The sequence below is a fragment of the Corvus cornix genome, chromosome 5, assembly GCF_000738735.6.
Source record: "Corvus cornix cornix isolate S_Up_H32 chromosome 5, ASM73873v5, whole genome shotgun sequence".
Classification (NCBI taxonomy): domain Eukaryota; kingdom Metazoa; phylum Chordata; class Aves; order Passeriformes; family Corvidae; genus Corvus; species Corvus cornix.
In genome coordinates this window covers 747,563-774,275 of record NC_046335.1, presented here as the reverse complement: position 1 = coordinate 774,275, position 26,713 = coordinate 747,563, and the positions used below count along the sequence as shown (strand labels likewise).

Below are 26,713 nucleotides of genomic sequence, written 5' to 3'. Positions count from 1 at the left end.
TGTCTGTAGATATCCCAAGGGAACTTACTGCCTGATTCATCAGCTCGGGAAGACACAGATGTCTTTAGGAGCCTCAGGAAAGGTAACACAGGCACCAAGGAGAGGGATGAGCACGTCGGCATTCCAAGTCTGGGCATGAACGTCAAGGTTTGACAGTACAGAGACATTCACTGAGTTTATTTTGTTTAGAGCCTGCCCCACAGCCAGGCTGCAGAGGAGCACTCGCTGTCCATGACCTCATCCAGCACAGCAACAAGTTACCAAGCAACTGAGAATTAAAATCTGAGTGCGTAAATGTGGCACTGAGGAATCTCCTCTGCACAGCCTCTGATTTCCTGAGGATTTCTGTTTGCTTCAGCTCCCTCACAGGAGATCAAGTTATGATAAATCAAACGTGTCCACTTTAAAAAAACCCCCCAAAACACAACAGAAAAACCACCACACAAAGATACACCTCCACGTGTGGTATCCAAAACACGTCACAGAACCATTGGCAAAGGAAAAACGACCTGGACAATTTTCCAGAGGTTCCTCCCCTTTCCAGCTGCCGACGTGGTCAGTAGGTGATTACACCCAAACTCAACCAAAATCATTATTCCAGCCTGACCTGGAATTTTTCCTGCTCGGATCAGCCCAAGGAGCAAGAGCCACCCAGGCATTTGGCAGTGCCCAGGTTTATCCCAGAGTGCCCTGGCTCACCCCACCCCAGAGCTCTGCCTTCAGAGCCTGAGCTGAAGGAATTGCTCAGTTTTCTTCCAAACAGGAAAGCCGCTGCAGTCAGTCCCAGGCTCTCCAACGCAAACATACAAATAAAGGATGCCTTCCCCACTTCTGTGCTCATTCCCAGAGGTTCACCTGTCATTGCTGACATGGCAGTCATGACACTACTGTAGGACCTGAGAAGTGTCTCAGGGAGTCCAACAAACCTCAAAAAAAGATTCATATATTTTTTTGTAAGTGATAGGTAGTCTGGTAAGTTACTTGGTTGAATCTGACATAAGGAATTCCCAAATTTACCCTCCCAGAGCGACTTGACTGTACAGATCCATGGAACAGCAGCCATACCTCCAAATATCTCTCACTTAACAAGCCTCTGACAACTTTCCCTCCTCCCTTTAGAAATACCTTAAGGATAAAGGCACCCAGGGAGTTACATACCTGCTCCACACCCTTCGTGACAGGCATCCTGACCGCCGAGCCACCTTCCCTGTCCGCAGCCAGCTCGTTCTCCCAGGGCAGCTTGTTTTTGCCTCTGCCGGCACTCAGGACTCTCCTGGGGCTCAGTCCCCGCTCGGCACACGCGGGGCCGTGCAGCGCAGCCTGGCCGGCGGGGTGGCCGCAGTGGCTGTGCGCGCTCCGGCCTCCTGCTGCCCATCAGCAGCCACTCGGTGTCGGCTCCGGGCGGGTGGCAGGGCCCGCGGCAGTGGCCGGAGGAGGACAAGGGCACGCCGTACTCCACGAGTCCCTGCTCGCCCAGCCTGGGCAGCACCTTCCTGGCCAGCCGGGCTTGCACGGCGTGCACGACCCCCGCGCCGCCGGGCCGCAGCTCCACGGCATCCAGGGCGCGGAGCAGCGCGCCGGAGTTGCCGGGGCCCAGCGCCGAGGCCAGCGCGGCGAACGCCTCCATGGCAGCGTGCCGGACCCGGCGCTTCGCGTCCAGCAGCGCCGGCGCCAGCGCGGCCGCCAGCCGGGGCAGGTCCAGCTCGGCGGCGGGGTAGGCGAGCAGCGCGGCGATGCACGTGTTGAGCAGCTCCTCGCGGAGCCGAGCGCTGCGGTGCCGCAGCAGCCGCTCCTGCAGCAGCAGGCGCAGCACGGGCCGCGGGCCGGCCGCCGCCATCAGCCGCAGCAGCAGCCGGGCGCCGTCCCGCCGCATGGCCGGCTGCGCGTCCCCGAGCGCCCGGGCGGCCGCCAGCACCAGCGGGGCCAGCACGGCGGGGACGCGGCGGCCGAGGCGCAGCGCCAGCAGCCGGGTCACCTCCAGCGCCCCCCGCGCCACCGCGAAGTTGGGGTCGTGCAGCAGCGTGTCCAGCAGCGCGATCAGCCCCACCACGGCGGCGGCGGGCGCGGCGCTCAGCGCGGCAGGGCTGGAGCCCTCCACCGCCCGCCGCAGCTGCTCCACGGCCTGGGCACGGCTCCGGTAGTCCTGCCGGTCCAGCAGCTGCGCGCGGAGCTCCGGCGGCACCAGCGACAGCTCCGGCCCCTCTGGGGGAGCCGCGTCCTCCTGCGGGTCGGGGGGCTCCGTGCCCGGACGGTCCTGAGCGGGGCTGGGGGGCTCCGTGTCTTCTTGCGGGCCGGGGGGCTCCGTGCCCGGACCGTTCAAAGCGGGGCTGGGGGGCTCCGTGTCTTCTTGCGGGCCGGGGCATCCGTGCCCGGACCGTTCAAAGCGGGGCCGGGGGGCTCCGTGCCCGGACCCTTCTGCGGGGCGCTGGGGCCGGAGGGCTCCGTGCCGTCCTCAGCCTCCTGCGCGGAGCCGCCGCGCTCCCAGGCGCGGCCGCAGCCCAGCGGTGCGGCGGGTCCCGGCGGCGGCTCCGCCATGGCCCGAGGCCGCGGCCATGGGCCGCCCGCAGGCCCCGCCCAGCAACGCCGCCGTCGCCAGGGGGCGCCGCGTGCCGCGCCGGCGCGGCGGCCGACCACGCCGCGGCAAGGAGGGGGGACACGGTGCCCTTCTCCCCCGCCGCCTTCTCCAGCGGCGAGCGGGCGGAACGGGGCGCGGATGAGGTGGCGGAGAAGCGGAGAGCGGCGGCGCGCGAGCCGCGGGGACGAAGCTGAAGCGAAACCGCCGGGGAAGCGAAAACCGCGGTGTCCCTCCCGCGCGGTGCGCGGTGTGGTACCGCCCGGGCAGCGGCGGGTGTGGGTGTGCGCGGCGGCACGGCCGTTGATTGGCGGGGCGCGCGGGGCGGGGCGGCCGGAAGTGACGTCGCGGGCGGTGGCGGAGCGGCGGAACGAGGCGGCGGCGCGGCCGGGCCGGGCCCGGGGCACCCCGGCACAGGTGGGAGCGGGGACACCGGGACCGCCGGGACACCGGGACCGCCGGGACACAGCGGCAGCGCCGCGTCCCCGGGAGGGGTGTGGATGCAGCCGGAGCGGCTGCCGGTACGCGGGGGGCCAGCCAGGCACGGGGAGACCCCCGTGTGAGCGGAGAGTGGCGGAGCCGCAGAGACCCAGAGTGGTTTGGGCTGGAAGGGAGCTGGGGCAGGGACAGCGTTCACAGAGCAGGGTGCTCCGAGCCCCGTCCCCCGCCGGGACCGGCCGTGCCCCCGGCGGAGCTCGGGCAGCGGCGTTGGGCACGGCCGCCGGGGCAGCAGGAATCCCGTACGCGGGCCGGTCCTGCTGGCGATTTGCCTTCTCGCCCGGGCCGGGTGCTCGGGGCTGGCGCTGTGTGGGCATTCCCAGAGCCAGCCCAGCGGCTGCTCTGCCCCGAGCCTTGCGCGTCCCAGCTCCGGTTCGCGCTCGGGGCCGGGGAGCGCCCGCAGCCCTCCCCGCTGCTGCTGCCCCGCGCCGGAGCCGCTGCGCTCCCGGCTCACGCTGCTGCTCTGCGCGCCCAAATGCCTCCGCTCAGGTGCTTCCTCTGCTGCTTAACCTCTTAACTTACAGTACCTGCTGCTGCTCGAGGTGAGGTTGAAAGGCTGAAAGGATCTGATCCCCCGGAGGTGTCCGTTTGATGTGTGCCGTGAGCACAGACCGCTGGGCTGGGATGCAGTTGCAGGGCTGCTTCACGTTCCAGCTGCTGATCGCTTGCTGGACATTCAAATAAATAACAGCGAATCCATGGTATGGGCGAGCCTGGCTGTGCAGGGAGTGTGAGAGGTTCTACCAGGGTGGTGCATCAAGCTTTATTGCTGCCAAATAACTTAAATATAGTTATTTTTAGGTGTTTGGGCAGGTTTTGCAGCTGAGCTGTGACCATTCCTTTTTTCATGTGGTGCTTTCCTTCCTGTGTTTCCTAATTTCTGCGTGTTTGTTGTGTTTCTGAACACAAACACAAAAGGGGAATAAAGGGGTTTTGTTACTGGACAGCTTTTTTATCATTTTAAATTTTTAATTTTTCCGTGTATAATTTGTGCTGCACATTTGTGACAGGGAGAATAATGTTGTCTATGATCTTGCCTTTTGCAGATGTGCTTAAATTAGCTTCCTTCAGTTATTTTTTCCAGTACAGAGTGATAATAGGAGAACTTATTTATCTCTTCATGGGTAAGAGGTTTTCCAGCCCCAGCTGGGAGCCTTCCCTTCCCTGCCACTGCTATTGTGTTCTGTATTTAAACGTTGGCAACCCGTTTGATTATTTCAAATTAAGCACTTTTAAGTGGGCTCCCCTGCAAGCAAGGTGTCAGTTAGGGAGCTGTACAAATGATGAACTTATTATTAAGATAAAAGAAGCGAGATCCTGAAGATCATTTAGCGAATCAAAAGCAGCTCAGCTCAGGAGTGGGGTGGTTGCGGTGTTCCCTGCAGAACAATGGGATTCTTTCCTCGTGGCCCTGGATCCTGACACGTTCCTACCCTCCACCTCTCACCAGTGCAGTGCTGGGGGCTGAATAAAGAGCTGCTGCACCCTGGGAACGTTCATGGAGCTGAAATTAGAGCAGGTATCCGAGTGCTCCAGTGTCACGATGCACGCGGGAACTTTGGGGAAGAGGAGTTTTGTGGAGCTGTGGAGGAGTGAGGATCCTCCCCTCTGCACTCCAGGGGAGCGTGGGCAGCTGGCAGCGCTGGGGAGGTGCTGAGAATTCCAGGGTGCTCAGCCTGTCCTCCTGGGCCCTGCTCACCTGGGCAGCCCTGAGCTCTCCAGAGGCTGAGACCGTCCCAGCAGGGATTTCCTGTCATGGTGGCAGCCCCAGGGTGAGGGGAGGTGAGGATCAGATCTCCCCCTTGTCCCGTGCTCCTCTGTGCATCCACAGCACGGGAATCTGCTCCAGCCCTGCTGGCTCTGCGGGGGTGGTTTGCAGAGGGAAGGCAGGGAATGGGAATGGGAAGCTGCTCCCTGCCAGAGCCTGGCCAGAGAAAGGCACAGCAGGACTAGGCTGCTCCCCAGGAGCGCTAAGTAGGCAGGAATTGAACTGAACAAAAGGAGTTTGAGAACTTTTAAAACTTTGTCTCAAACCAGTGGTATTCTTTAGTTATTTCTGTTTATTTTTATTTCAGTCACTGCTCAGTTCTCGTGAATCCCTGATGTAGAATCACAGAATATCCTGAATGGGAAGGGATCCACAGGAATCATCGATCCAGCTCCTGTGTCTGCACAAACAGCCCAACAACCAGATCACAGATACTTTACTCCAGAGCAAAAAAGAAAAGATGATTGTGTGTTTTTTTTAATTCAGAGTCGAATCTAGCATAGACTGTTAATGAACACTTGAAGTCCTGGGTTTAAGTTGCATGAAAAAGTGCAGCCTGTGAGGGTTGAAAGGGGAGCTGGGAAGTAACAAACCTTAATAAGATAAAAGCCAAAATGGAAAAATACCTTTTAACTGTTACGTGTGGCATGTCTCAGTAACATAAATGTGAAGTGACACATCCCAAACTGTGTTTCCCAGATGGACCCGTCGTCCCCGCCCTTCCTGCTGGCCAACCTGACCCCGCTGCACTCGGAGCAGCTCCTGCAGGGCCTCAACCTCCTGCGGCAGCACCAGGAGCTCTGCGACATCGTGCTGCGCGTGGGCGAGGCCAAGATCCACGCGCACAAGGTGGTGCTGGCCAGCATCAGCCCCTACTTCAAGGCCATGTTCACCGGGAACCTCTCGGAGAAGGAGAACGCCGAGGTGGAGTTCCAGTGCGTGGACGAGGCGGCGCTGCAGGCCATCGTGGAGTACGCCTACACCGGCACCGTCTTCATCTCGCAGGACACCGTGGAGTCGCTGCTGCCCGCCGCCAACCTGCTGCAGGTCAAGCTGGTGGTGAAGGAGTGCTGCGCCTTCCTGGAGAGCCAGCTGGACCCCGGCAACTGCATCGGCATCTCGCGCTTCGCCGAGACCTACGGCTGCCACGAGCTGTACCTGGCGGCCAACAAGTTCATCTGCCAGAACTTCGAGGACGTGTGCCAGACCGAGGAGTTCTTCGAGCTGACGCACTCGGAGCTGGACGAGATCGTGTCCAATGACTGCCTGAACGTGGTGACGGAGGAGACGGTGTTCTACGCGCTGGAGTCCTGGATCAAGTACGACGTGCAGGAGCGGCAGAAGTACCTGGCGCAGCTGCTGCACTGCGTGCGCCTGCCCCTGCTCAGCGTCAAGTTCCTCACGCGGCTCTACGAGGCCAACCACCTGATCCGGGACGACCACACCTGCAAGCATCTGCTCAACGAGGCCCTCAAGTACCACTTCATGCCCGAGCACAGACTGTCCCACCAGACCATGCTGCTGACGCGGCCCCGCTGCGCGCCCAAGGTGCTCTGCGCTGTGGGGGGCAAGGCCGGGCTCTTCGCCTGCCTGGAGAGGTGAGGAATGGCCCAGGGGGCAGTGGGACGCAGGCACTGGGGGCTTGGATCCCCCCAGTCACTGAGCTTGGAAGAGACCTGTGAGTCCCACCAGAGTCTGCGAGGTGTAGGTGCTGCTGTCCCTCATAAAACCTCTTCAGTAGGTTTTTATTGGCAAGGACGAGCCCCAAATTCAAAATGCTTTTTTGTTTCATGAGTAATTTGCAATGTGAGGGGGTTTTGTTTGTGCCAGACGTTTGTTTGTGCAAACAAAAGGCTCTGAAATAATTTTCCTTCTACTGATTGAGTTAATAACATGGTTAATTAAAGTTTGTGCAATTCTTGGTCTTCCCTCCAGGTATTTTTGTTTTACTTAATTTTCCCCCGATTTATTACTATTTCAAACAAGTCATAAAGATTAACTCAATATATGACAAATATGCTTCCTGATAATTCAAAAGTCCTTGGAATTAAAACAGACTTAATCACAGTAGAGTGAAGAAGAAAGGAGGCTCAGGGGGGACCTTGTGGCTCTGCACAAGTCCCTGACAGGAGGGGGCAGCCGGGGGGGTCGGGCTCTGCTGGCAGGGAACAGGGACAGGAGGAGAGGGAACGGCCTCAGGCTGGGCCAGGGCAGGCTCAGGGTGGACAGCAGCAGGAATTTCCCCATGGAAAGGGTGCTCAGGCCTTGGCAGGGGCTGCCCAGGGAGCTTTGGAGTGCCCATCCCTGGAGGTGTCCAAGGAATTCCTGGAGGTGGCACTCAGAGCTCTGGGCTGGGGACAAGGTGGGCATCGGGCACAGCTGGGACTGGATGGGCTGGGAGGGCTTTTCCAACCTCAATGATCCTGGGATTCCATGAAGGAGTTCTGGATCATGATATGACCGTGGCTTTAAGCCCAGCTGCCAAGCAGGTGTCTGTGCTGGCAGGAGCGGGTGAGTTCTGACCCCTCCTCCTTCACCTGCATTCCAGAATGAACCTCCTCAGTTCCTGGAGAGCATCCCTGAGGCTCATCCTGGGAGCAGAAGGAACCAAAGAGAGAGACAAACAACTTTGTGCCCCAAGATGGTGTGGCTGGGTTTGCTTAGAACGTGGGATTAACGTTCCCAGAGCTGGTGGTTAAGCTGTGGGGAGGCTGTTTATATACATGTGTACATGTATAGACATACATACATACAGACATTTATACATACACAGAAAGAGCTTTGATGTTGTGTGCCCTTATCAGCCCCAGGAACGTTCCCTGTGCCCAACCAGACTGCCTGAACTGGTTCCACAGCTGGGTTCTGGATAATATTCTGGGATATTCTTTTCTGGGACAGTTCTGTGCTTGCAGAGAGAAGCACATTTAAAAAGCTGGGAAGAGCTGCTTGTTCTTTTCCCTGTGTTCAGAGATGTCAAAATCTTTTAAAGTTTATTTTCCCAATGATAGTCACTGATATTAAACCAGGTGTTGGGGCTGGGAATTGTTTGGTTTATAGCCTTAAAAAATAAAGGGGGTTTGTGCTTCATAAGAAGTGTTTGAGTGAATGAAGTCATTCTCTGATATTCTTCAGCTCTGCTTCTTTCCCACCTTCTTCAATGATTATAAAAATGTAGTCTACCAATATAATTTGGATTATTTTAAATTTTTTGGTGCTTCATAATAACAAAATTACATAGAATATATTTAATCTCTATTCTCTGGTGTTTCAGCAGCTCCTGGTTCTGGGCTCTTAGTGCCTGTCAGCTCTCCAGGGGCCTCATGCTCCTGTATGGTTTTTGAACAGATCATGTTTCCTCTGTACCAGATAGCCTCTTAATTATTTAGGTAATTTATTAATTAAACTATTCAGGTGGATTGGTTAGACTTTATATGGGGCAAGCTAGGCCAACCGTGTTCTCACACGGAGTGTAATTAAAAGAAAATGCTATTTTAAGATTTAAATGTAAGATTTAAATGTAAGATTTCAAGTGCTGTTTAAAAGAAATAAGCCGTTTTAAGGACAGATTTTTCAGGTTAGTTTGTGCTACGCTGACATTCTGTTTAATTATAAAAAACTGTAAATTATAGAGTGCATGTAAAACACGTATTTATACACTGCAAGTTGTAGTTTCTAAATGTATATTTTTAAGTATAGGTATCTTGTGCTTCCCTCTCTCTAATTTGCTTTTCTCTCTCCCGTTTCTGTGGCTGGTTTTTTTTTTTTTGTGTTTACTCTTCTCCTCCCTTTGGGTCATATTTGCAGCTGGTTCCTATTTTGGTTCCTGTTTTGGTTCCTGTTTTGGTTCACGTTTTGCTCAGCTGCTCCTTGCTCTTCCCTTCCAGCATGGAGATGTATTTCCCCCAGAACGACTCGTGGATCGGCCTGGCCCCTCTCAGCATCCCCCGCTACGAGTTTGGGATCTGCGTGCTGGAGCAGAAGATCTACGTGGTGGGCGGCATCGCCACGCACGTGTGCCAGGGCATCAGCTACAGGAAGCACGAGAGCTCCGTGGAGTGCTGGGACCCCCGACACCAACACGTGGAGCTCCCTGGAGAGGATGTTCGAGAGCCGCAGCACGCTGGGCGTGGCCGTGCTGGCCGGGGAGCTGTACGCCCTGGGCGGCTACGACGGCCAGTCCTACCTGAGGAGCGTGGAGAAGTACATCCCCAAGGTCAAGGAGTGGCAGCTGGTGGCCCCCATGAGCAGGACACGGAGCTGCTTCGCTGCTGCCGTGCTGGACGGGATGATTTATGCCATCGGGGGGTATGGACCTGCCCACATGAACAGGTACGTGCTGGGGGGGTCCCTGTGCCCACCTGGGCACCAGCAAACCCCCCTGGGCAGCCTCATTAATCCCTGTGCCCATCAGCCCTTTCCCTCTGTATTCCTCTGTGGTAATTCTGCCTGGCAGCACCAGCTGTGCCTGTGACACCCCTGCAGTGAATCCCCATCCCTGAGATCCCGGGATCAGGGCTGTGCCTGTGACACCCCTGTGCCTGTGACACCCTGCAGTGAATCCCCTGCAGTGAATCCCCTGCAGTGAATCCCCATCCCTGAGATCTCGGGATCACCCCTGCAGTGAATCCCCATCCCTGAGATCCCGGGACCCTGGCTGTGCCTGTGACACCCCTGCAGTGAATCCCCATCCCTGAGATCCTGGGATCACCCCTGCAGTGAATCCCCACCCCTGAGATCCTGGGATCACCCCTGCAGTGGATCCCCATCCCTGAGATCCCAGGATCACCCCTGCAGTGAATCCCCATCCCTGAGATCCTGGGATCACCCCTGCAGTGAATCCCCATCCCTGAGATCCCAGGATCACCCCTGCAGTGAATCCCCACCCCTGAGATCCCGGGATCACAGCTGTGTTTTCCTTGCAGCATGGAGCGCTACGATCCGAGCAAGAACTCCTGGGAAACCGTGGCCTCCATGGCTGACAAACGGATAAACTTTGGGGTGGGGGTCATGCTGGGCTTCATCTTCGTGGTGGGGGGACACAATGGGGTGTCCCACCTGTCCAGCATCGAGAGATACGACCCCCACCAGAACCAGTGGACGGTGTGCCGGCCCATGAAGGAGCCCAGGACAGGTGGGACATGGCAGAAATGAACCCTCTGAGCTGGTAGAAGCTGCAGGGAGAGTGGCAGGGACTCCATCTGTGGGTGAAGGTCACTTCACCAGCCCTGTGAGAGGATCTTGATTTCTCCAAGTTCAGTTTATTAATGCTGAGCTGTAACAAAAATAATAGGAAGTAGTAATTCTGCTCTACCCGCTGTTTTATCAGTGATTTCAGCAGTGATGAGTTTCTGCAGTTCTTGGTCACTGTTCTGTTGTATTTTGTTGAGTGTGGAGGCTCAGGGGCGCAGGGTTGTGCTGCAGCTCCAATCTCTGCTGCCTGGGACAGGGACAGCACCCAGGGAGCGCCTGGAGCCGGGCCAGGGCAGGTTTAGGTTGGATTTTAGGGAAAGGTTCTTCCCCCAGAGGGTGCTGGGCACTGCCCAGGCTCCCCAGGGAATGGGCACGGCCCCGAGGCTGCCAGAGCTCCAGGAGCGTTTGGACAGCGCTGCCAGGGATGCCCAGGCTGGGGTTGTTGGGGGGTCTGGGCAGAGACAGGGGATGGACTGGTGATCCCTGTGGGTCCCTTCCAGCTCAGGATATTCCCTGATCCTATCCCATAGTGTCCCTGACAAGGGGCACTGGGACAGAGGGATGTTGTTTTATCCTAGGAAAGGGGATGAGAAGAGCACAAAAGGAGTGCCAGACCTTTTTATTCAGACAGTGAGCACTCTGGGGTCAGCCCCGGGGTGGAGGGGGGTGATTCCAGCTGGGGACAGAAGTGGCAGTGGTTCCCAGAGGTGCTGATGCCGTGCTCTCGTCCGCAGGCGTGGGGGCGGCGGTGATCGATAACCACCTGTACGTGGTGGGGGGGCACTCGGGCTCGTCCTACCTGAACACGGTGCAGAGGTACGAGCCCATCTCGGACTCGTGGCTGGACTCGGCGGGGATGATGTACTGCCGCTGCAACTTCGGCCTCACCGCCCTCTGAGGCCCTGCCCGCTCGCCGCTGGCCTCGGCCGGAGCTGATCCTGCTGCACGGCGATCCCGCGGAGCGGCGGCCCCAGCGCTGCAGCTCGCCTTGCCATGGAAACGAGGAGGGATTCGGTCCTTGCCGTAGTTCTCCTTTGTTACTGCAGTAGCAGAGGGTGGGAAGCGGAGTGTCCAGCTGGGTTTGGCTGGCACCCTGCTCGTGGCAGTGGATTTGGGAGAGAACTGGGATCCAGTTGGGAATTTGTCCATCCAACCCTTCCTAGAGCTTTTGTCTCTTCCTCCTCTGGAATGTGGAGTTCCCTGTGCTGGGGTGAAGCGGGGTGAGAGCGTGGGGCGAGTGCAGGGGTGCTGACCCCTGGCTGTGTGTGCACGTGGGGAAAGCGCCAGTGCTTCACGGGGTTTTTTATGACCAGTAACTCAAGGGCTGCCTTGTTTCTGTATCTCAAGGTTTGTAAATAATAAATGCCATAGGATGTTGCCTGTACTCCTTTGTCACCTGCTTCCTGCTAGGAGGGCTGGGATGATCCTTGGAGACATTTACAAGGCAAATTTGTTGCCTCCTTGTGACGTTTTTGGATCTGATGAAGAGAATTTGCATTTTTAACTTTTCCCTTCTGTTTCCTTGTGGAGAAACGAGTGCTAGATGAACTGACTCCATCCTGCTGTGTGCTTGCAGTTGGAATGTGAGCAGAGCTCACAGCAGCAGCATTCCTAGCATGATATCCAATAAAACCTCCGAGCCAGCCCATCCCGTCCTCGTCCCCAGCGCGCTCGTGTCCGTGTTCCCCCTTTTCTCAAGGGCTGTATGATTGCTTCCTCTGAGTGTTCCCATCTCACAATGGTGCTAAATGTAGGGGTACCCACGAGGCTGTTCCTGATTTCAGTGCATAAAGCATGTTTGGATTGTTCCACTGGTTTGGTTTCTTCTTTGCTCCACCCCCCCGTGCCTCTGCAGCTCTGCAGCCTCAGCCCCTATGGAACGAGCTCCCTCTCTTGAGTATTTCAGTGGGGTTTTTTATCGGATTTAGGGTCACTGTTGCCATTCTCACAAACAGGGGGAGCCCAGCTCGGGTTCCTCAGACTCCAGTGCAGGGAGTGAAGGCAGGGCTCATCCCAAATGTGTGTCCTGCTGAGGGGCAGATCCTGGGATTAACCCAAATCCCACTGGGTGACAGCCCTGAACTCACTGAAAACTGGGCCAGAGAGAGAGAAAGTGATGCTGTGGGTTATAACCATCATGTAAAATGGAATTTAACTAATTTAGCACCTTTTTGGGTTGTCTTCTGCTCTCAGTCACCTTGAATTTGTGTGGTGTCTATCTGCCCATTGTGGTACTGAGGATTTTTTTTTGCCTCCAGTTTCCTTTCCCGTTATTTTGACATATTCAGGGTTTGTTTTCCAAGCCCACACAGTGTTATTTTGAAAGGTGCAATAATATTTGAAGTAGTTGCTCTAAAAGCCATTTCTTTATGATTTTGCTGAATGGGGAGGGTTGAGTGCTCTGGATTTAGCCTGAATTCTGCAGAGCTGCTTGCAGCCAGGGCTGCTCCTGCTCTTCCATCCCAGACACTGGGATTTCACCAGTCCAGCCGGGTGCTGGCACCATAAAGCATCATTCAGAGATCCTGGGTGTTGGCACAGACCATAAAATCCTGGAGGCCTCCTTCAGATTTGGTGGAACTGAGCAGGACTTTGAATGTAAATGAGAGAAACTGCATTGAAAATGCTGGAGTTGTTCATTTGACCCCCAGGAATTCCAGTGACAGCCATAAAAGCCTGGTTTAATTATTCCAGGGCATCTGTGGGCAGGACAGGAGGGGCTCCATGGCTGTGTTTGCAGGTTTGTGTGTGGGGAGGAGGAGGAATCCTGGAATCCCAGGATGGTTTGGCTGGGAAGGGACCTTCAGTCCCACCCAGTGCCAGCCCTGCCATGGGCAGGGACACCTCCCACTGTCCCAGGCTGCTCCAGCCCCAATGTCCAGCCTGGCCTTGGGCACTGCCAGGGACGGATCACAACAGAAAATCCATAAACAACAAAATCATCATTAAAAAAACCTCCATCAATCAGAAGGAAAAATCCATATTATGGTGATTGATTATATCAACATCTCTCATTTATGGAAGTCAAAGCACTGGAAATTGCAAAATGTTTTATTCCCTTTCCCCAGGCAGTGGGAATGATAAACCCCAGAATGGTTTGGGGTGAAAGGCGCTTCAAAGACCGCCTTGTTCCACCCCTTTCCATGGGGCATTCCTCCCTTGGAATGAGGTCAGAGGAGGTGCTGAGGTGAATGACTGACCCTGTGCCGTGGGATGTGACACTGCTACGCTGCAGAGAGCAGCAGGAACTGCTTTTCACTCCTCAGGAGCAATGCCTGATGAATTTCCCTGCTGTTATTGGGGAACTCCTTACCTAAAGATGGATCAGCTCAGGGATCACGTCCCTGAAACTCCCTCCACCCCTATTTCTGTCCGGGTGCCCCTGTCCCGTCCCTTCAGTGCTTGGGCAGAGGGAGATCAGGCACAGCAATCAGGGTGAAGCTGGGTTAAAACTCAGGAATGCCCTGGGAATGTCTGGCTGGGAGCTGGAAAAGCGAGGACCTGCAGCTGAGCTGTCACAACTCCCAGTTACCTCCCAGTTATCTCCCAGTTCCGGTTCCTTATCTCTGAGATTGTCTGCTAAGCCCTTCACAGCGGGGTTTCCATGGGTTTCTTTGTGTCCATACAGCTCGGAATTTCTGCTTTTTAAAGATATCCACGTGCGGGCTGCTTGCCAGCCTCTCCCCCTGGGAATGCTTTCCTTCCAGGAACGGGTTGGAGTTTTTGTCCGTGTTACAAACGTTTTTTCTGGGAGATAACATTACCTCAGTGAACTTCACTGTAAGTCCCCATTCGCTGTGTGAAGCTGCAAAACATCCAGAATTGCCTGAAATTCTTTCCACTGATCCGAAACACAAAGAACTGGATGGTAACTCCTATTTTTTTATTTGTATTTTTGCCTTATGCGGTGTGCTGTGTTTTAAACCCAAGGAAAACTCGGATTTTTAGCAGGGTTTAGTAACTGTACAGGGAATTTTGTATTTAGGCTTGGCTGGAGTGCTTTGGTTGGGGTAAAAATTTCCCTGATTTTTGATCCCTGGAGTTTTGTGGTTTTACCTGTACATCTTTATGTTATTTCTGTTTTAGCAGCCACATCCTGGTTTGGTTTTGTTTCCAAAAGCAACTTTTGAGTTCCACGGGACAAGAGCTGAGCTGTGCTGGGATTCTCTGGCAGTTCCCAAGGTGTTGTCCTTGTGCTCTCGGAGCGTTGTTGTGATGATTTCATTGGAGGTGAAGCCCTTTAGGAAAATAAACCCGGGAAATCCTGGTTTGTCTGGTGCTCACTGCTGGAGCCGCTGGAGCTGCTCCCACCTCTGCCCTCATTCCATGGCTGCTGCCCCTTCTGCCCCACTTTTCCAGGTTGTTTACGATCAAATCCTGGTTTTTACCCCCATGCTGCTTTAATTTATTATTAACGCACTTGGACAAGCTCCAGCACACACAGGATCAGAGCATGGGGATTTTAACTCCGGTTATTGCTCTGGGAAGTGGGGCATATCCATGGAAAGCCTGGGAGAACTGGGATTGTTCAGCCTGGAGAAGAGAAGCTTTGGGGTGACCTCAGTGTGGCCTTGCAGGGCCTAAAGGGGCTCCAGGAGGGACAGGAGCCAGGGAATGGCTTCCCAGTGCCAGAGGGCAGGGATGGATGGGAGATTGGGAATTGGGAATTGCTGGCTGGGAGGGTGGGGAGGGGCTGGGCTGGAATTGCCAGAGCAGCTGTGGCTGCCCCTGGATCCCTGGCAGTGCCCAAGGCCAGGCTGGACATTGGGGCTGGGAGCAGCCTGGCACAGTGGGAGGTGTCCCTGCCCATGGAAAAGGGGTGGGATTGGGGTTGGAACTCAGGCTGTGCCGTTGTCACACGGGGTTAAATGGGGAGAGGCTGAGAGGTGCTGAGCCCAGCTCTGGGGTTAAAAATGCACCTGAAGCTTCAGCTGCCCCTCCCTGTGTGTCTCAGGGATGAACAGATGGACATATTCCCCTAAATTCTCTAAATTAAAAGGTAATGTCTTTAAATTACCGATATGTGTCCTGCCAGGAAATCACAGCGAGAGGAAGGGTTTGCTTTCCTTGCTCCCAGCGCAGAGAAATGTTTGAGTCACCAGGGGATGCTGGAAATCCGGATCCAGCAGCTTCAAAGTGCCCAGGGTGTGGATGTGGGTACAGGGGGCTCACAGACACCCCCCTTTGAGCAGGGAGGGTCAGCACAGTGAGAGATGGAGGCAGAATATGAAAATATTCTACAAATGCTCCGGTTTATGCTTTTTACAATCAAAGTCTCAGCCCAAACCATCCCTGAGCTCTGCTGCGCCTGCTGAGAGAAGCACAGAATTCCAGACTGGTTTGGGTTGGAAGGGACCTCAAAGCCCACCCGGTGCTACCCCCTTTCCATGGGCAGGGCCACCTCCCACTGTCCCAGGCTGCTCCCAGCCCCAATGTCCAGCCTGGCCTTGGGCACTGCCAGGGATCCAGGGGCAGCCCCAGCTGCTCTGGCAATTCCAGCCCAGCCAGCAATTCCCAATTCCCAATCTCCCATCCAGCCCTGCCCTCTGGCACTGGGAAGCCAATCCCTGTGTCCTGTCCCTCCATGCCTTGTCCCCAGTCCCTCTGCAGCTCTCCTGGAGCCCCTTTAGGCCCTGCAAGGGGCTCTGAGGGGTCCCTTCCCTTCTCCAGGTGAGCATTCCCAGCTCTCCCAGCCTTTCCGGACAGGAGAAGGGATTTCAGCTCCTCCATCCCCCGGGGATGGAAACCGGGCAGAGCCTGGAGCTGCCCCCGTGTCCCATCCCGCCTGCGCTGCTCGGCGGGGACGGGGCTGGAGCCTGCCCCGGGCGGGACGGGAGGGGGTGCGGGCGGTGCCGGTGCCGGTGCCGGTGCGATGATTTGGGTGGTGCCGGTGCCGAGGGGAAGATGCGATGGTGTCGGTACCGGCGATGATTCGGGCGGTGCCGGTACCGGGGATGAGGATGGTGCTGGTGCCGGGGATGATCCGGGTGGTGCGGGTGCCGGTACCGGGGACGATTCGGGCGGTACCGGGGATGATGCAGCCGGTGCCGGTTCCGGGGATGATCCGGACGGTGCCGGTGCCGGTACCGGGGATGATCCGGGCCGTGCTGGTGCTGGTGCTGGTGCCGGTACCGGGGATGATCCGGGCCGTGCCGGTGCCGGTGCCGGTTCCGGGGATGATCCGGACGGTGCCGGTACCGGGGATGATCCGGGCCGTGTCAGTGCCGGTACCGGGGATGATCCGGGCCGTGCCGGTGCCCGTGCCGCGGCCCCGCAGCGCCGGGCTGGGCTGACGCTCCTCCGAGCCGCCCGTCTGTGCCTTGTCCGCGTTAATCCCGGGAATTCGGGAAGAGCGGGGCCGGCGCGAGCATTCCCGGCTGTCACAGGCTGCTCCCGGGAAAAGGAAAAGCCGCTTTTCCTTTGGAATTGCCGGCTGGGGGCGGAGCGGCGGCGGCGGGGCTGCAGCGGGGCCGGGCGGGCGCTGGATGTCACTGCAGGATCGCCCTGGATGTCCCCGCAGGCTGGCACAGGGACACGGGCTCTGGATGTCCCCGCAGGCTGGCACAGGGACACGGGCTCTGGATGTCCCCGCAGGCTGGCACAGGGACACGGGCTCTGGATGTCACTGTCGGCCCGCACAGGGACGGGCACGGGCGGTTCCAGCCCCCCGGCTGCGCTGACCCCCCGAGCCCCTGGAACCCCTGCCCGAGGCTCAGTCACGGAATTCCAGAGTCACTGAGGCTGGAAAAGAACTCCCAGCCCATCCAGTCCCAGCTGTGCCCGATGCCCACCTTGTCCCCAGCCCAGAGCTCTGAGTGCCACCTCCAGGAATTCCTGGGACACCTCCAGGGCTGGGCACTCCAAAGCTCCCTGGGCAGCCCCTGCCAAGGCCTGAGCACCCTTTCCATGGGGAAATTCCTGCTGATGTGGGTTCAATTAATCCAAACCACACTGCACTTCCCCCTTCGGTCCATGGGCACGGATGGCAGGTACCCCATCATGGAATCATGGAATTGTTGAGGTTGGAAAAGCCCTCTGAGATGGAGTCCAGCCCCTCCCCCAGCACTGCCAGGGCCACACTGCCCCATGTCCCCAGGTGCCACATCCACAGGGCTTCGAAATCCCTGCAGGGATGGGGACTCCACCCCTGCCCTGGGCAGCTGTGCCAGGCTGGACAGCCCTTTCCAGGAAAGAATTTTCCCTGATATCCAATCTAAACTTCCCCTGGTGCAACCTGAGGCTGTTTCCTCCTGTCCTGTCCCATCCCTCAATTCCCTGCAGGTCACACTTCGGGAATTGGGGCTCTCCCAGGTGGAACTGGGGCTCTCCCTGCCCTCGGCACAGCTCCAGGGAGCCCCTGAGAGCCCCGGGAACTCCTTCCTCAGATCCCTGTTTCCATAAGGAGCTCCACTGGCTCTTCCCGCCCTCAGCTGGGTTTCTGGCTCATCTCCTCCTCCTCCTCCCTGCCAGGTTATGGATGAATGAGGGAGTGTTATCAGTGAAGGGGTTCTGGTGTCCAAGAGCCTTTCCCTGGGCAGGCAGAGGTTGGGAATAGGTTGGGATCTGCTTCTCCTGGTTGCACAGAGAAAGGGGAAGTGAATCTCAAAAGAGTCCCAGAATCCTGGGATGGTTTGGGTGTGAAGGGACCATAAATCCCAACTCATTCCAGGGACACCTCCCACTCTCCCAAGGTGCTCCAAGCCCCAGTGTCCAGCCTGGCCTTGGACACTGCCAGAGATGCAGGGGCAGCCACAGCTGCTCTGGGCACCCTGTGCCAGTTGTTTCTACTTCCATTGGAGCTCCATCCCCACACGGCCCTGGAATTCCAAGGGAATGTTTGGAGCTGTGCCGGTGCAGGCACGAGGTGCGTGCTGAGTTTTCTCTGTCTTCCTGCTCACTTGAAATCCTAAATGAAAAAGTGCTTTACTCATTTGTGCAGATTAATTCAGAGAGCTGGAGATAATAATTTATACATTTCCCCTGGATTTCCCCAGGGGTTTGTGGTGATTCAGATTAAACTAATTCAGCTCAGGCTGGTGCCCAGCTAGGAGCAAACACAGGCCGACTTTTCCTCCCAAGTCCTCACCCAGCACAGGGAGAAAGCAGAGAAAATAATGGATGGAGTGAAGGGTGGTGAAATCCTGGGAGAGGGAGGCTGGATGTGGCCAGACCCAGGGGGCTGGATTTGGGTCCTGCTCACTGGCAGGGTGGGAACGGGAATGGGAACAGGATATGGAATGGGAATGGGAGTGGGAAAGGGAATGGGAACAGGAAGGAGAGGAGGGGTGGCAGGGGAGCAGGATGGTCCCTGCAGAGCCCCCCCTTGGCTCCTGGGAGAGGGCACCTCTCCCATCCTTCCTCCCCAAAATCCCTCCCATGGGCCTGCCGTGCCCGAGGGTGCAGGACAGCGCCGGGGACAGGAGGGGCACTGGGAGGACACTGGTTTGCTGTGCCAGGCCAGAGGTGACCCTGCACATGCCAGGAGGGCTGGGATGGCCCCATGGGATGCTCCTGCTGGAGACCTTGGAGCCTCGGCGGGACCCCCAGCCCCGTGCCCACCTCGGCCGTGGCATGTGAGGGGATTCCCATCATCCTGAGCAGGGAATGCTTCGTGTTCCTGCGTCAGCACGGGGAGGATGGAGATGCTGGGGAAGGGAAGGAACGTTTGCCAGAGTTCCTCCAGTCACCAGGAATCACTGCAGCGTTTGAAACACTCATCCTCTGACAGGATGAATCCATCCTGGAAGTGCCCATCCCTGGAAGTGTTCCAGGCCAGGCTGGACAGATCTTGGAGCAGCCTGGGATAGTGGAAGATTTCATTTACGGCTTTAAGATGAGTTTTCCAAATCCATCCAAAATTTTGGATGAGCAACTCCCTAGGTGCGTGGGAAAGGTTTGGATGCCCCATTCCCATTCCCATGACCATCCCAAATCCTCAGCAAGGCTGGCAGTGACTCCCTAATGATCCAAACATGGTGCCCACCCTCGCTCTGGCAGGTGGAATTGGGGCTGGCAGGACCCCACAGCCCCCCGACCCCAACACTCCTGCCCAGGGACCCCAAACCCTGACCCCACAGGGCTCTGGGAGTATTTGAAGCCAACAAAACAAACAACAAAACCTGATTTTTGTTGTTCCCAAGAAGCTGTTGGGAGGCTGTAGGTGGAGAGTCCACAGCTAATCCCGGGAAGTGTCCGGTTCTCCGGCTGTGTCCCTCTCTGCTTCCCGATGGCCCCTGCCTTCCCAGGGATATCACATTTTATCAGCTCCCACGTGATTGCAGATAACCCCAGCCCGGCTGCTTTAATTCGAAGTGACAGAGCTTGTCGCACGGTGCCATCCTGAATTTCCTGCAGGAGGAAGAGAAGGAGAGGGAGAAAATAGGGGGGGAAAAAAGCATTTTAATATGGCCTGGAGGTGCTGGAGATGACACAGGGGTAATCTGGGACACGTGGAGCCAGCTCTGGGCCCTGCTCCGTGTCAGCATCACTGTGACAGCAGCTCTGGGGGAGCTCAGCCTGGGAAAGCCCTGGTGGGACTGCGGAGGGTGGGGGGGAGAATTCCAGGGGCTGTGGTGGGGATGCCTTTTCCTGGTCTTAAAATCAAGAGTCAGACACGGTTAGAAAGGAAAAAGGGATTTTACCTTGGTATTTATTTTAAGGATCCTCAGGTGCACACTTCCAGGTCATATGCACAGAGATGCACCCCGCCCAGTGTCCCCCAAAGATTGGGTATGTCATTAGAGGTGTTACTAATTAGCAGATCTATCAAAGGTTCCCCAATGAGAGGCTCGAGTGAGCCCCCCTCCCCAAGGAGCCTTCCCCTGGATGGTTCTATCTCAGGTTACAGAATGTGTTCTGGAGAGGACCTTGGGCTCTGGGGCACACTGATCCCCAGCTACGAAGCTTCTGAGATGTTGAGTCTCCTGGCTGAACAAACAAGTCCAAGAATGGAGGCAAAGAGCACTGAGAATACAGAGGTTGTAAAAAGGTGTAACAGGGGTATAAAAGAAAAGGCAAAAAAGTCTTCAAGGCATCAGTGGTGCCAGGGCAGGGCCAGGAGCTGCGGCGTCCCTGGGGAATGACGGGCGAGGGGAGCGGGTGGGGCTGAGCTCGGTGTCCCCTGCACCTTGGGGACACTCTGGGAGGGAGCTGGGCGGGCCTGCAGGACCCCAGAGGTGCTCTGGGACAGCCCTGGGGCATGGACACGCTGTGGGATGTGAGGGGAATACCGTGGGATTGCACGGGATTTACTCTGGGATGTTCCAGGAGTACCCAAGGGATGGAAAGGGGCGATTTGGGATGGGGACATGGCAGGGCAGGGGGACAGAAGGGGTGCAGAGGTGGCACGTGGGTGACCGGGCCTGCCCATGCCTGTCCTGGCTGCCCATGGCACGGCCTGGGGCCGGGGAGGTGACAGAAACCAGGATTAGGGATAATCCCCCTCTTGGAATGAGAGGGGAGCATTCCCCCCCCATAATCACCTTCAGTGAGGATCTGATGATAGAAAACTTCTTTTATTCTGCATAAAGAAAAGAAATAAATAACCTTATTTGAGGAATCTGCTTTCAGAATTACTTTTTAATTATTAAATTTAATTAGCAAAGGTCATATCTTTTAATTACTCAGAAGGAAAGAGCCACACTCAACAGAGAACCTGATCAAAGGGGGAAGTTTTTGAGAGGAAGATTGTGCTTAGAGAATAGGAGATTTTTCCTCTTGCCACAAAAGTATAAAAGTCCAAATGAAAAGTTCCATCTCCTCCTCCAGAGGAATCCATGGAGCTGCTCCCAGGGCTGGAGCTGCTCTGGAGCCAGGCTGGGAGAGCTGGGAATATTCACCTGGAGAAGGGAAGGATCTAGGGAGAGCTCCGAGCCCCTTGCAGGGCCTAAAGGGGCTCCAGGAGAGCTGCAGAGGGACTGGGGACAAGGCCTGGAGGGACAGGACCCAGGGAATGGCTTCCCAGTGCCAGAGGGCAGGGCTGGATGGGAGATTGGGAATTGGGAATTGCTGGCTGGGAGGGTGGGCAGGCCCCAGCACAGGGTCCCCAGAGCAGCTGTGGCGGAGCTGAAATGTAAATGTTGGGATGAGCAGAGAATTCCTGGGAGCGACAGCAGAGCCCTGGTGGGACCTGGGGTGTTCCCTGCCAACCCCCGGGAGAATACACAGAATTAAACTTAAAAATGCCTTGTGCTGGAACGGAACAGGGATTTTCCTCACAGGTGAGAAGGACTCGGTGCAAGATGTCTGCATGCGAGAGGAAGAGAAAATAAATCCCTCTGGAGCTCCTGGAATTATTTTGCTGCTGGTTTGTAAACGATGCAGCCGTGGTGGAGCGGGAGAGGTCGGAGATGGCATCGACTCATCCCAAAGCAGCGGTGCTGGAACTGGGATGGGGGAAATGGGATGGGAGAGCAGGGATGGGGGAAATGGGATAGGGGAGATGGGGTGGGATGGGGGGAGCTGGGATGTGGGAGATGGGATGGGATGGGATGGGATGGGATGGGATGGGATGGGATGGGACGGGGGAGCTGGGAGCAGAGCAGGGGTGAGGGTGCCAAGCCCCGCCTCGGCCCTGCCTGTCCCCTCTCCGGGGCGATCTCCGCAGCGCTTCGGCCTCGCCCGCGCCGGGGGATGGAGCAGGGCCGGGATTTGGGCAGCCCGAGCCGAGGCCGGGATTTCCGTGGCAGGGGAGGGTCCGTGGGGAGCCCCCGCCCCCGCCGGGCTGTTTGCTCGCTGCTGACACCGGCACGGGTTCAAAGCCTTTGGGACAAAAGGATTTGAGGCTCCGAAAGGATCTTACACGGATCCCCGTGACATTTGACATGCTAATCTTATGGAAATAGATTAATTACAAGTGCTCTTTCTGTAGGCTTAACGCGCTCTCGGAAGGTCACTGCTGAGGGATAAAATGATGAGATTGTGCTGAATAATAATAATAACCGAGCCCGGCGTTCCTGCGGCGATTGCCCGGCTCGGGGCGGGCGGGGGGCAGGACGGGACCGTGCCGCCGGCGCTGCAGAGCTGCGGAGCAGCGCCGGGACCCCGCGCCCCGCGATGCTGGAACACCCGGGCAGGGGCTGGGGGCTCCGAGGGCACCGAACGCACCCCGGGGCCCAGAGGGGTCGGGGCTCGCCCTGAGGAGCAGCACGGGCTGGGTCCTGCTTCCCGGCACAATCCCCGCCCTCGGCAGCGACACGGGGCGGGGTGCGGGATGGGTGCTGGGTGCGGGATGGATGCGGGATGGGTGCTGGGTGCGGGATGGGTGCTGGGTGCGGGATGGATGCGGGATGGGTGCTGGGTGCGGGATGGGTGCTGGGTGCGGGATGGGTGCAGGATGGATGCGGGGTACCGGATGGGTGCGGGATGGATGCGGAGTGCGGGATAGGTGCGGGATGGATGCGGGGTGCGGGATGCATGCAGGATAGGCGCGGGATGGGTGCAGGATGTGGGATGGATGCTGGGTGCGGATGGGTGCGGGATAGATGTGGGATGCGGGATGTGGGATGGATGCAGGATGTAGGATGGGTGCGGGATGGATGCAGGATGGGTGCGGGGTGCAGGATGGGTGCGGGATGGATTCGGGTTGTGGGATGGATGTGGGATGGGTGCGGGATGGGTGCGGGGTGCGGGATGTGGGATGGATGCGGGATGAATGCAGGATGTAGAATGGATGCAGGATGGGTGCGGGGTGCGGCGGGGGCCAGAAGCGGGGCACAGAGAGCGGTGATTCCCAGTCCAGTCCCAGGGCAATCACGTTCAGGAGCTGCTTCCCCCCTCCCTCTCCGATTCCCTCTCCAGCTCCCGGGGGATAACGCCGGCAGACGGGCGCCGGTGTCGGCTCAGCCGCCGGAATTCGCTTGTAGCCATTCCCATTCCAGTTGATCCGGGTTTGTGCCATGGGAATTGCCTCGTGCGGGCAGGGTGGGCACGGGGCGAGGGGCACGGGGGACCCGGGCACAGCCGGGGACACTCCAGCGGCACTCCCTCCTGCACCAGGAAACTTCCTCGTGGGAGGTGTTTGCCATCCTCGGCCAGGAGCCGCAGTGGGCAGCAAGGGGCTGACTTCCAGCAGGGAATTGGAAAGGCTCCCAGAGCCCCGGCCGGGGCAGGGCTGCTCCTCGGTGCTGCCGGGTGTCGGTCACTCGGAGACGGGAAGGGAAACGCCTGCGGCTGGGAGGTGCTGCTGCCTCAGGAAATCAGGGAACACCGTCGGCTCTCAGGGCATGGAAAGGTGCGCGGGTGAGCTCACCTGGGCATCCCCTGCCGCGCCAGCCCCGCGGCACCGCCGCCCCCCGCCCTGCCCCGTTTTTCCCGAGGGAAATGTGGAATCGCAGCCGTGGCGTGCTCCATCTCCTTGGAGATGGTCCCTCGCCCTGTGCCGGGGCTGGGAGCCAGCTCTGGGGCTGCGGAATGCAGCGGGGCTGGAGCTGGGGGGCCTGCGGGCCTGGAGCGGGCAGGTGGCCCCTGCCAGGGGCAGGGCCAGGGAAGGGGTGTTTCCATGCCAGGGAAGGGGTTATTCCATGCCAGGGAAGCGTTTATTCCATGCCATTCCGTGTTGGCATCGGTGTTTGCTTTGCTGGGCACCAACTTTGCTGGGATTCCTGGTGCCGGCGTCTTGTTCGAACCAGGTCAGCGGGATGTGGGAGCTGCCCGGGATGCGTGTGAGCCTCTGCTGGGAGAGCGACTGGATTTGCCTTCGGGAATGAAACCGAGGTAGAACCAAAGCCGCCCTGCCTGCCCTTCCAGCGCTTCCAGGCGCTGCGATGCGGAGCAGCCCGGCAGGAGCCCTGCAGGTGGTAGCAGAGCTCCACCGCAGCCACCGCTGCCAGGACCCGCAATTCCACTGCTCCCAAAAGCGCTTCCCGCACTTCTTTCCAGAAGAGAAAAGGGGCCTCTGCTCGCTCTGGCCACGGAGCGTGAGCTCGGCCACGCTGCACGGCCGGGAATGAGATCCATGGGCTGGACCTGGGGCTGATGGAGGGGGAGTGAGGAAGGAGATCCATGATGTGGACCCTGGATTGATGGAGCGGGACCAGAGAAGGAGTTCCGTGACTGCGGGTCCTGGATTGATGGAGCAGGACTGAGAAAAAGGTCCATGGTATGGAACCCAGGTGGATGGAGCAGGACCAGGGAAGGAGATGCATGGCCTGTACCATGGATTGATGGAGCAGATTCACGGCATGGATCCTGGATTGATGGAGCAGATCCACGGCATGGATCCCAGACTGATGGAGCAGATCCACAGCATGGATCCTGGATTGATGGAGCAGATCCACGGCATGGATCCTGGATTGATGGAGCAGATCCACGGCATGGATCCTGGATTGATGGAGCAGATCCACGGCATGGATCCTGGATTGATGGAGCAGATCCACAGCATGGATCTTGGATTGATGGAGCAGATCCACGGCATGGATCCCAGACTGATGGAGCAGATCCACAGCATGGATCCTGGATTGATGGAGCAGATCCATGGCATGGATCCTGGATTGATGGAGCAGATCCACAGCATGGATCCTGGATTGATGGAGCAGATCCACGGCATGGATCCCAGACTGATGGAGCAGATCCACGTCATGGATCCTGGATTGATGGAGCAGATCCACGGCATGGATCCTGGATTGATGGAGCAGATCCACAGCATGGATCCTGGATTGATGGAGCAGATCCACGGCATGGATCCCAGACTGATGACACTGGCTGCTCAGGAGGAGCCAGGATTTACCTGGAGGGGTCGCTCAGGGGGTTTCAGTACAATCCTGATCCCCTTAAACCCAGCCCAGGCAGATTTACAACATAACACCGAGCACTGGGAAGAGATTTCCACAGCCAGCAGCGCTGGGAGATGAAAAGGCATTTCCAGCAGCACCTGACTGTCCCTGGCTGTTTTAAACAGCTTTAGGGAACAGGTTATTTGGGATTTGCCATCCCAGTGCTGGCAGGGAGCTGCATGGGGCTGGCTGCAGCAGGGATTAGGATTTACAGTGGTCACCAGCAGGCTCAGCCAGGCTGGGCTTTCCTGGCAGTGCTCCCAGTGGAGCTGCTGGCTCAGGGTCGAGTGAGTATTCCTGCTATCCTGGAGGAAAACTATGGAAAAAACCCTGAAATCCCACCCTGGGGTGGTGTTGGGTGATTGGGGTCCCACCAGCTGGGCCCTCCACCCTCCTCACTGGGGCACCCAGCCTGCACCCGGAGCTGGAGCGGCGCCCGTGTCCCTCAGGAATTTGGGGTTTGGCTCCCATTTCAGTTGCAAGGATTTGATTCTCCTCACAGAAAGCCCTGACGGTAACGGCCGAGGATCTCATCTGGCTGGGGGGAGGCTGTTAGTTGTGGAGAAGGTTCTAACAAGAGCAGGAAAAATAACCCCTGCCACGGCAGTAACCACAGCTCCCCGAGCCTCCTCCATCAGAGGCTTTGGAAGCACAATCACTTGGTTGGGTTTTTTCCCCTTTCCAGAACATCTAAAACCTGAAAAGGTCATTTCCCCCCCACTGTTCTGTTTTATTAGGAAAAAAAAAACCACCCCGGAAAACACAAACTGAAATGCAGAAATAATATTTCTGGAATAGTGCTGGGGAGAGGTGAGGCAGGAATCCAGGGATTTGAGGGTGGTGTTCACCCCACCCACACCATGGGCTGGACAACGTCTCCATGGAGAGAACTTCCCCATATCCCAGCTAAACATCCCCTGGGGCAACCTGAGGCTGCTCCCCCTTGGCCTGTCCCTTGTTCCCCGGGAGCAGAGCCCGACCCCCACCTGGATCCCCCCCTTTGTGAGAGGTTGTGGCAGTGCTCAGGATGGACTTTCTAAAACCAGGGATAACAATGCCCGGTGGGAAGCGCTCCAAGGGGCCGGCTGGGCTGCTCCTTCTCCCAGAACTCTGGGAACATCAGCACCCACCCCTGCTCCGGGCAGGAATCCCCTCTCCGGGTGCTGCCTGCGAGGGGCAGGGCAGGGCAGGAGGCTGGCTGCCTCTGGAATCAGGGCTCCATGGCAAGCAAAGGGGCTCCTTCCCGGCTGTTCCAGGGTTCTGGGATGATGTTTGCGGATAACCTCGGCTCTCTCACACTGTGATCACAGCCCCGTGGTCGGGATTCAGCTCGTGCGGGATAATTTGGCATTCTCCCAGCACCAGCACTGCTAAGAACCAAGGATTTTAGGAAAACTTCTTGGAGAAGTCCGTTGGCAGCTTGGATTGATGGAACAGGACTGAGGGGAAAGGTTCTGACCTTTTCCTGTGACCTCCAGGTGTCCATCAGGCCTCAGCTGCTGCCACAGGGAAATGCAAGGTGCTAAAAATGGCCTTTTTTTGCCCCCAAAAGCTTCATGATTGAATTTGAGTGTGGCTGCAGCCACCACCTGCCTGCTGCCTTTATATTTGAGCATCCACTGGTGGGAGCAGCACAGGAAAATCTTCCAAGAAAGGTAGAAAATGGATATTTTCACTGCCAGGGCAATTGGTGGGATGGGAGCTGGGGTGTCCCTGGAGAAGGGGGAGGATGGATCACGCAGAGGTCCTGGCAGCTGACCCCGTGCAAGGTCCTGGTTGGCCTGGGCCATGGAAGGTGATCCCTGAGTGTGTTCCCAGCTCTCCAGTCCCGTTCCTTGTGCTGGAGAACCATAAAATCCCAGACTGGGTTGGGCTGGAAGGACCTTAAAGCTCATCTCCTTGCCAAAGTGTTAT

General features: G+C 57.4%; 2 protein-coding genes across 2 annotated transcripts in view; one reads left to right on the top strand and one right to left on the bottom strand.

Moving 5' to 3' along the window:
- The window catches only part of TOGARAM1 (TOG array regulator of axonemal microtubules 1), a 33,881-nt gene extending 31,346 nt beyond the window's left edge, over nucleotides 1–2,535 (bottom strand). The window contains 3 exon segments of the mRNA XM_039552319.1: nucleotides 1,159–1,359; nucleotides 1,361–2,299; nucleotides 2,362–2,535. Of these exon segments, the coding sequence (XP_039408253.1) occupies nucleotides 1,159–1,359; nucleotides 1,361–2,299; nucleotides 2,362–2,535 (1,314 nt within the window).
- Nucleotides 2,536–3,014: 479 nt separating this feature from the next.
- Nucleotides 3,015–11,836, top strand: KLHL28 (kelch like family member 28). The gene is given in 6 exon segments (XM_039553118.1): nucleotides 3,015–3,093; nucleotides 5,538–6,436; nucleotides 8,723–8,903; nucleotides 8,905–9,167; nucleotides 9,761–9,969; nucleotides 10,763–11,836. Coding segments are annotated over 6 exon segments (1,737 nt in total). The 5' UTR covers nucleotides 3,015–3,072; the 3' UTR covers nucleotides 10,927–11,836.
- Nucleotides 11,837–26,713: the final 14,877 nt, after the last annotated feature.